The following is a 10538-nucleotide window of genomic DNA, read 5'->3' on the forward strand; positions in this document are numbered from 1 at the left end:
CTTTGTCTGGTAAGAATTATGCCCAAAACAAACAGACAATAATTACATTTTAGAGCAGTCATAATATTCTTTTCACAGACTTCCTACAGTAAAAAAAAGGGTAGTACTAAATGTACAATTATAGCCTGTAAAGTGTGTGTGTTTGTGTGAACCCCCCCCCCCCCCAATTTTCTCATTTCTCTTAATTAAGCTATATGAAAAGCTATGCTAATTAGATTCCTTATGTGCAGATGGTTTAGACTGTCTCAGTTCCAGTAATAGGAAGAGCATATTAAATTTAAGATTTTTCAGTATAAGGCAAATAAATCTTTCTTGGCTAAAAGCATTTTTCTTTGTGACCGTGCAAGGACAGTGTAGTTCAAGCAATGAAAAGGCAAGAATAAGATTACTTGTGTTTTTCACTTTTTATTGAGGAAAAAAGAAACATTTAAATGTTCGACCCATTGGACACAACAATAATATGTTCAAAAGAGCGATTAAAAAAAAACATTTAGCAGCTTGATCACACATTTCAAAGCAGATTGACAATTATGGCATATAATGCATTTATTCAAAACAAGAATGATACAAAGACTGAAAATCTCATTTTCAATGAATCTCATTTTTAAAATTGTTAAAGCAGTTTCGATCACTGTGCAACAAGGGATTGTCTGCTACTTATTTTGTATTTTTATGAACTTTTTTGGTTGTCAGCTAAGCAAAACTAAACTCAATGTATTCAGTGTATTCATGGGGCATATGTAAAATTCTCCTGTGTCATCCACAGGACTCCAAAGACAAATATGATTAAAATATTCCCTAAAAACAAGGTTGCATGTGAATCACAAAATGACAAATGAGCATCTAAAATAGCAGGATAGAAAAAAAACAAAAGAACATTTACGATTCTGCTTGATATAGCAGTAGACACACACCATAGTCTGCCCAAGTTCCTCTCAGCATCACTGCACTGTGCTACCATACACAACCAACCTCAATCAATCCAAACCTGGTAGAATGGAGAAGACAGGGACAAATCTTAAATCAGTTGCTGAATCTGTTTATATCACCCTACCTAAATACCATCAAATGTTTCCTGGTCCTTGTTTTTAAACCAGTATTTAATGGATACACATTATTGGTTATCACTCTTTTTTAAATGCTCATGATAAAGAAAGTATGTTTGTGTTACACTTAAATAAACTATATTTGAGTATATTGGGTCAACATTTTTCTTGTTAAGTCTCTTTAAGTCTCTGTGTCTCAAAGCGACATCATTTAGAGCCATAACAGGCGCTTCTGATTAAAAGTTATATGGAAAAGAAGATGAACCCCTTCACCAGCTGCACCCATCTCCCCAGCTCTCACTCCCTCTCCTGCGCCTCCTCAGCTCTCCTATGTGCGCTTTCAAACATTCTCTCATTCCCTGCCTTCTCCATCTCGAATTTACATGTCTCAGCCACCCAGACATGCTTCCTCTTGTCACTATTAATCAAGAACAGGTTATGCTCTGCTCGCAGAAGCTGAATGCTGGGCTAGGAAACACACAGAATGAACCCGAGTGAGGAAGCATGAACACAGTCGGTTTTAGTCTCAGCGCTTCAGCGGCGACTGAGGAATTCCCTGCTAGGGTGTTACATCAAATAGTGTCCCACCTTCAGAAGTGCCTCAACAAATATGTTCCCTCATGGCAGTGGGAAAGCGCACTCCCCTCACTTAAATAACATGGCTCTTTGTTTTCTAGTGCACCATGCCTTTGACTTTCTTTTCTCACCTTACACAGGGATTTTGCCCAAAAAGTCTTTTCTGAGCCAAGAGCGACAGATGTACAGGTCATGCTGCAAGACTGAATTTCGCCAAATGTACAAAGCTTAAGCAATGAAAAATCTATCCTTGTTAATTATGATACATACAGTAACAAATGTATTAAGGAGGTCATTTCAGTTTGACTCCTGTTCATATTACAAGTAACAATAAATTAAGAGATAGATGATTTGGCTACCTAATTTTCTTAAGTTTTGACGCAGTGTTTCAAAAATAGAGCACCACAAATATTGATATGTTCGGTCTTATTCTCACATCTATGAACTGAAGAAAAAAATATCATTTTTCAATATAGGTTCATCATGCTGAACCTATATCAACTTCCAGAAATTACACGCTAATTGGCCATACATTCACAATCTTTGAGTCCTTTTGTTGTTTACGATGATCATGGACATGGTTAGTTAATTCACAAGAACAGAATGTTCAGCATAATTCCCTTAACATTCTGCATTAGGCACTTAGAATGCTTATTTCACATATACAAATATAGACAGAACTACCTTCAAATTTGGGCAATAAAAAGAGACAATCATAAAATCTTTGGTTTTGTAAACATTTATCAAGAATATGACCTATTTCTATTTCTAACTTATTTTTGTCATTTTAAATAAGTTGTGCCCTCACCTTTTTGTGTCAGATCAAAAGTAAGAGCTTATAGAAGACTCCAGCTCTATTTTTGGTCCTCTCTACCTCTGCAGACCACATGAAGAAAGGCTGCTGGATGCTGCATGGTCAGCAAGGAAGCTTTCCATAAATCAGCACTAATGAAGCCAGTCTTTGATGCACGTCAGCCAGACTGATTCCAGGTGTTTAACAACTGTCCATTGGTTGCATTCTCTATGACTTTAGAGCTTCTTCTGAAGCAATCTAAAAGATCCTTCCGGAATTGGGCATGGTAGGGCCACGCAGAATGCCCCTGACATCTGTTAGCAAAGCTGGTCAAAATAACAATCAGAACAAGAATACTGTCAGCTGACACATTTCCTCTTGTAATGCAAATTTTCCTTTAATATTCACTCTGGAAATCATGGGGCTTTTAATTCAGAGCAGAAAAGCGCAATCATTTTGCTCTGGCTTCTCTGAAATGCTCTGGACAAATTACAAAAATACAACCTTTTTTCCCCTCTTATTCTACAATGCACCATGCAATCAGTTGCAGGGTAACCAGGTTGAGTATGTGTGCTGCTGGCATGCAAACACTGGCTGCACCTGTGCAATATAGTAATTGCTGAAGTTGGCATCGGCTACATATGGGGCAGGTTGGTAGTAGCAGGTGACGTTTGCCACATTGGGTATAACATTCTGCTCAGCCAACACACGAACAGCCAGCATGGCAATAAGCCCTAATGTCTGCCGCCTCTCATGTCCCATCAGGCACACAGTGCTTTCATTTACCACCCCGTGCAGCGTCATCAGATAGTCGTATTTGCGATCCTCCAAGCCCACGAAATGGTTCTGGAGGTAGGATTCCAGTTTGCGCTGTTGCTCGTTGATGTCAGGGAAGTCAATGAAGAAGCGTGAGCACATGTAACGTTGCAGAGACTTCATCTCACTCTCAGAGTCCGCTCGGAAGCCCCTCACCAGTAGATGGCAGTACTTTAGAAGACCACCACCACGGATCTCTTCTGGGTTCCTTGTGCAGATCAGCTTGTTGCGCAGGTGTTCCAGAGCCATACTGAAATCTCCATACACACTCTCACCAATGATGCTTGGGTGAAATGTTTTGGCCATTGGGTTCTCAGAGCATTCATAAAACAGAAGCAGGGAGTCTAGCTTGATCTGAAATGAGTCCACACTGAACTCAAACTGCCTTCGCAATGAGTCGACAAACTTGAGCTCCACGTTCTTTCCTCTGTTGTTAGAGAGTGAGATGAGGCTCCAGCGATCTGAGTCATTGCATACTTTCACCATCTTCTGAACATAAGCTTCCTGTGAGATAAAAAAAAAAGATATTGAATGATAGATATGTATTTTAAATTAATTAAAAGGTCTAATCTTTGATGTTTTTAAAATATTTTTTGCTTCATAAAGTATTTTCTTTATATATCAACTGTTGAAGCTTTGAACTTATAGACAAATATCACACCTGGATGCATTTTGTACTACATTTTAAGGAAGAACACAGCTCAGCTCTCTGTGTGGAAGACCAAAGGAGCTGAGAATGCAGGATCAGCTTTACACTGATTTAGTACAATCCTCTTAGCAATCCCAAACCAGAGGTTTACCTATTAGTAAAGTTGTCTTCTTAAAAAAAATGTGGTTGCTCACCTAAAGTTAACACCGCACACACACTTGCTGTAAATAATTTGTTTCAGTAAATAATATTGATTTATTATAATTGATGGTTAATAATATCCAAATAGTGGCAAATCTCAATTATCTTATATTTCTCCTCCTTATAATAATAAAATAATAATAATAATAATAATAATGATAATAATAATTATCATTATTATTATCATTATTATTATTAAGTTTAGTATTTGTACGGATACTTACCTTTAAGGTCAAGGGTGTAATTTTCTCTTTGTTGACTCCTTCGGGAAGGAAGTCCAATAGACAGTCTAGCACTATGTCCTTGACAGTCTGGAACTCGCTCTCGCCCTTAAGCTCGGCGCAGAAGATCAGGTCCAGGTCCTTGTACCCGAGCCCGCTGTCCTCGTGCAGCACGTGGCTGGCCGCTGAGCCGTTAAGGCGCACGTCGCGCACTCTTATCTCGCTTTGCTCCAGTCGACTCCGCACCGCCTTCACAATCTGCCTCGGCTGCATCTCCAGCGTGGGGAAGTTTCCCCTGCCGTGGATCGGGATAGTCTCGGTCAGTATGTTGTCCAGCCGTTGCACCTGCTCCCAGCAGAGCACGCTGAAGCTGCTGCTGCTGTTTGGAGAGCTGCACTTCGCCGGACTCGCCATGGCACCGTCCTCCTCAGCCATCACGGCAAAGCAAGAGCGCGCGCGACAGAGAGAGAGAGAGAGAGAGAGAGAGAGAGAGAGAGAGAGAGAGAGAGAGAGAGAGAGAGAGGCAACAGTGCTCAGCAACTCTAACTCTAGAGCTTGTTTTAATAGTGTTTCAGTGGAAAAGAGAACCTGCCGTCATCGGAAAAATCACAACCCTGATTATCCCCTGATTCTTTACACGGATCTACCCTGATATATTTGCATCCCTAATTTCCCGTATCTTTTAGCTCTCCAAAAATAAAGAATCGACTCAGTCTCTTCAGGCAATTTCCTGTTATTTTCAGTCCTCTTGTGTTCTGTATCCGTTGCTTTAACGGTTTGTAATCTGGTGCTTTCTAGAGCGTGAGTTGAGTGGCGCTGCTGGCAGTCGGCTGAGTGTTTGTACAGAAGGACGCGCTGTACAGTTGCGCCATGGCTGCAGGTCACGCCTATCACTTTACATCAACATTCTATTGGCACAAGCTTCAGGCCCAGCAGCTCATCAGGCGAGTAGATGCACGCGTTTTCTTCCTTTTTTTTCCGTTTGAGAAATCAAGATTCAAACAAACTTTACAATACCTCATCTGTACTTTGCATTCCCGACCCCTTCCTCATAATATCCATCCTCATCATTATTACTATTATAAAGTGCTACATACATCTAATAGGCTTCTCTGCTGTCCCAGTGTGTCCTTAAGGTTCAGCATCTCTAGTGCCAAATGAGCTCTACAATCTCCTTACTCACACCAGTGCTGGGCATTCTGAGTGACAGCTCTATTCACCACCTGCGTCCTGCTGCTAATGAGCACTGTCAATCACACCAGTGCATCATGGTTAATAGTCAGCTGGGAAGAGACACATCAATATAATACAGACCTACGTCCTGAAAAGCTTCAGAAAAATAGCCAGATGTTTTGCAGTCTTGCAAGAAATTTAGTCTGCATTTCGAAAGCATTCATAGGTACCTAAGCATATAACATTTACAGATTAGAGCAGTGTGAACACACTTAGTATATATAAAATTATATTTCTCTAAATAATTCTAGTTTGCTAGTTCCCTTATTTTGGTGTTTGTATACTGCCCTCTAAAGGAGGACTGGAAAGTGTGCACTCAGCTAAGCTCAACAAAGTATAATACAAAATATAATTAGGTTTAAACTTTGGACACTTTGGTTAGATTGGATTTTGAATTGATGCCCATTTAAATATCCTTTTTCAAATTACTTTTAACCTTTTTTGACCATTTGGTTTAAAAAAATGCTCATCTCACTTAGTTGAGAAGATGACAATAGCACGCAAAGCTTCTCCAATAATACTATTAAAAGGTAAAATAGTAACACATATAGGTCAATGCAAAATGAACTATTATTAAATTGTTCATGCCTTTATTATTATTCTAAGACAGTATGACCAGATGTGTCCAAATCTTAGTATTGGAATAGCAGGAGTGTAGCATAGGATTGAAACCCTGAGCTAAACTTGAGCCCTTGAAATCATGTCTTAAGGAGTAGGCTTGGGTAAAAAATCAAGGATGCTTACAGGTCTTAACCCAGTATAAAGTTTTATTAAACCTGCATCGCATAAAAAAGGAGAAAATATTTATTTTACCAGTGTCCTAGCAAACCCATATTAGTCAATGAAACTGGAATTTTAGATTTTTTAATTTTGTTTTGTCCCAATGTCTCTGTTGTGCTCTGAACCAAAAGAAACATTTAAGCTTCTCTAGTCAGCGATGATACAAAGCTATCATTACTGTTTTCAAGTTGTACATGCTTGTTCTGCTACATCAATGAAGCCGTATATGAGGCAACCTGTCATTAATTCTTGGAGAGCAGGGTTCAAGCGTGTTTATTCAAAGAGTGTAATATTTTTTCTCTCTAAAAATACACACGTCACATTGCATTAAAGAGCATCTCATGACAAGAACACTCTTAGAAACGTACGTCAGAAAGTGACGGCGGGAGATAAGCTGCTACGCAGATGCTCTCTAGGCCCAACGGAGGAGTCAGAGCTACACTGCAGTGTCAGGGTGCAGCAGCTGTCAGATTTCATTAAGACACATGGCCTGCATCGCTTTAATTCCAGTTTATCCCATTTACTCTAACACAGTCTTAGCCTAGACAGGAGGGCTTGTACACCTACACTAATATCCGGTCCTGTAGGGATAGAATCCAGGAAAGGTTGCAGGTGTTCATACTCTAGTACACGTACAGTACTAAACCTGATTCAAAACTAATGAGATAGTGTTAAGTCAGAGAAGTTTTCAAACTGCTTCTCTTATTTGAATTTCTCAAATGAGAATGACACTGAATGATAAACTAGGGACACCAATGAACTGGCAAGACAGGGGATTCATGGCCACAAAAAATAAAATGGTGTCCTATTTAACCTAAAAGTTCATTTGGCAGGCATAATTGTTCATCGTTGGATTTGTTGTACCAAATGTTGATCAGACAACACATAGCATGAATGAGGAAACAAAAATAATGTCATTTAATTAACTCTGTTAAATTGTCCAGTGTTATAGTGTAATCACAGAGTAAGGATGCATGTATTTATTTTGTAGTTGTGCTGTTGATGTGATAGAGTCAATCAGAATTTCAGCTTTTATTTAATGATATTTCCAGGATAACTATAATTAAAATATGCCAACCTGATGCCAGACACAATGTTTTAGATGCATATTCCATAGGTATTGTAACAAACAGTCTTAAAGTAAAAAAAAAAAAAAAACTTAATATTTGGTTACATATTCCTTGCTTAAAAAAAACTGGATCAATCCAAGCAACCTTATGACATCAAACTACAGCATTCTGCTTTTGAGATGCATCTCCAGGCTTGTATGAAAGGTTTTTGTTTGTTTGTTCTTGTTTGTTTCAAGAAGTCTCATTCAGAAGGTGAAATGCAGCTCATTTTGTTAAGAGCTGCTGATAGTGTTTCCATCCTTTCTTTAAGCTGTAATGTTACAAATGGTGAACCGCAGAGAAAATCCATACTTGATGCTTATTGATTTGTACAGAGAGATGAATCATGATATTACATGTGTTTTTATCTCAGGACAATCGATAGATTGAGGAACTTGAGATCTTGTACTCATCTGGGAGATTTAATCAATTTGATTATGATAGTTTGTTTTTTTTCCGCACACCTGGCTTCAAGCAGAGCATACTACTGCTAAAGAACTTGTGCTGATGATGTGCAGAACAGATCTGCTTTCTGTCCTCAGTAACAAACTCCCATCTTTTTAATCCATTAGAAAGACCTTCAAATGTTCTGAATAGTTAATATACCAGTAACGAGAAACAAAATCTGTCAGGTTATTACCTTTAACCAAATACATGTCCTCTATATTAGCTTTGGCAATTAACAAGATATTAGTAAACTCTTTTATCTACTAATACTCTACTCTTTCTTAGCAACAGTCTTTAAATCCCTGTCCTGAGCAATGCTCCTCATAAAGAGTGCTTACTGGCAGTGTGCCAGTACGTGCCCATTGGCATGCAGTGCAAGAGTTTACTACGCCACAGTTAAAGGAGATCACTGACATCACCCAGTATAGCGAGCATGATGAGGATCCTCTCCAACCTGTAGTCTTAATCATTTAAAGCTGGGGTCTAATGAAGAGCACGCTCATAATCCATGCTTAATGGCTCCATGACACCCAAATAAGATTAGGAAGGCTGGCCTGGTTGAGTTCTTAGCTATACAGGCAGAGAGACTGATCAGGAAAAGGGACTTTTCAGGACTGCAGAAAAAGAAATCTGGGCTTAATGCCCCTCACTTTTACTTATTTCACTCTGTGCTGTAACATACAATATAAATGTAGTCCTGACCATGAAACATCTTAGCTTTCTTGAAAATACACTGATAAACTTTATCTAGTATGTCTAACTTCCTCAAAAATCAGTTGTGTTCGTTTGCATGGTCATTCTGCCACTTTCTGTCCAAGGTGACCAGCATAGAGAAGTGAAATGAATAGTCTGGAGAAATGTACAAAATATACAAAAATTTCATGTGGTCCCAGTATTTGTATTCATTTAATTATTTTAATTATTAATTAAATAATTAATTTTATTATTTTAAGGGGCCAGCTAATAATGATAAGAACCTATGAATACTCGTGATAGGTTTTATTATAATGGGTTGGTTCTACCACTGAATAATGAAATCATTTTTTAAAAAGCTTTATAGATCACAATGTGAGAACAACTAAACTACGAAAGCATGAAAAAGGTAGTGCAGTTACACATTTTGTTTCTTAAACATTATGTCATATCTGTTCATTAAAATGTCTAGTTTTATCTAAATTCTCACTGTACGGTATATTAAAGGATAAAATAATCCCAAATTCGTCTACTTGGAACCCTTAAGGACTGGTTCTAGGATTGATGATCAAGTGTCATTTTTGCTACAAATATAACCATGAATCTGGGCTCAGTTTCTTCAGCCATTATTCCAAGCATATGAAATTCACACAATAGAACATCTAGCACTGGACCACATCAGCTGTGAAATGGTTGAAGGATCTTTAATGCATGTAAGCGCAGTCTCTGGTGTTGCCTTCAGAACAGGCTGGACGTGAAAAAGGAATTCATTGAGTGAATATTCTGTCTTTTCTGCTCACAGTCTTGCTATAAACACATTGAGATATGTTGGATAGCTGGAGGGTTTCCAGATGGCTTCTCCGTGTGACAGGTGGGAAAGCTTTTTACCACAGTCAGTAAAGAACGTTTTCAAACATCTGTCTATCTCTTCTGATCAGTGAAAGAAGACACTGTCAAATTAAGCTCCATGCTATTACTACTGTCTGCTAGATATAATAGATTGATAGCCATTGTTTTTGCCAAACATAATTCAGAGACTAGATGTCAAACTATGAACAAAATTGTCATAACTGATTAGGCAACCAAATTTACTTCAGCATATTTAGGCAATAATGATGCAACAATTCGAACTGTTGTGTATTCTACAGAAATTGTTTTTCTTCTTTAGTAATGAGCAGAAAAAAAATCCCACTTTTAATACAAACATACTGCAAAAAAAAATTTCTGAAGTAGACTTACGAAATACATCTAATAAATTGCAATATTTACAATAACTTTCAGTGAAGATTTGGATCATGTACTGGATATTGTGTAATCTCAAACACCGATATGTTCTTGTTATTTCTTGGTACTTCCTCAAATTTTACTTGAAAAAGCGTTAGACTAAACGTTGCTAAGTACAATATATGCAAGTTAATTACATTAGAATTATAGTGTCATTTTGTATGTAAATATTTCACATTTCTGGAATGTGTATGTATACGACTAGACCACAACCACTAAATATCGGCAGCACATACTGCATTTGGAGCCTGAAGCAATGCAATGTAACGAATGTTGCAAATTAAAACATGGGAGAATGGTGATTTTTCTTCAGTGCCATAAATATCCTACTCCTTACAAACATGCTATGACTCCCTTCAGTCAGGTTCCCATGGAACTAAAATCAGTTTCATTCATAAGGAATAATTCTCCTAATGAAGAAATATGCTTTGGTGTGCATGCATGTTAAGATGTCTTAGCGACCTTCCAGTGTTTTTTTGCCAGCCCCATACAACATCTGCTCTCTAACTAACTGAGTCAAATGAATAATTGGTATTCATTTCACAGGGCACATGTCGGATGACTAAATGGCACCATGTCAGTAATTATGGCCTATTACCCTCCTTAATCACAATGCACTTTTTTATGAAGATGTCATCCAGTCTGCTTTCAAAATCACACCAATTTAATGGCATAATGAACCACCAGAAT

At 38.1% G+C, this 10538-nt stretch overlaps 1 protein-coding gene across 1 annotated transcript; it reads right to left on the bottom strand.

Annotated features, from left to right (window-relative positions):
* Positions 1–380: 380 nt before the first annotated feature.
* Positions 381–5579, bottom strand: tent5aa (terminal nucleotidyltransferase 5Aa). The gene is made up of 2 exons (XM_027150045.2): positions 4306–5579; positions 381–3735 (listed from the first exon to the last, which is right to left on the bottom strand). Exons 1-2 carry the CDS (start codon positions 4735–4737, stop codon positions 2956–2958), a joined length of 1212 nt encoding a protein of 403 aa, XP_027005846.1. The 5' UTR covers positions 4738–5579; the 3' UTR covers positions 381–2955.
* Between the last annotated feature and the right edge of the window lie 4959 nt (positions 5580–10538).

The sequence above is a fragment of the Tachysurus fulvidraco genome, chromosome 3 (assembly GCF_022655615.1).
Source record: "Tachysurus fulvidraco isolate hzauxx_2018 chromosome 3, HZAU_PFXX_2.0, whole genome shotgun sequence".
NCBI lineage: Eukaryota > Metazoa > Chordata > Actinopteri > Siluriformes > Bagridae > Tachysurus > Tachysurus fulvidraco.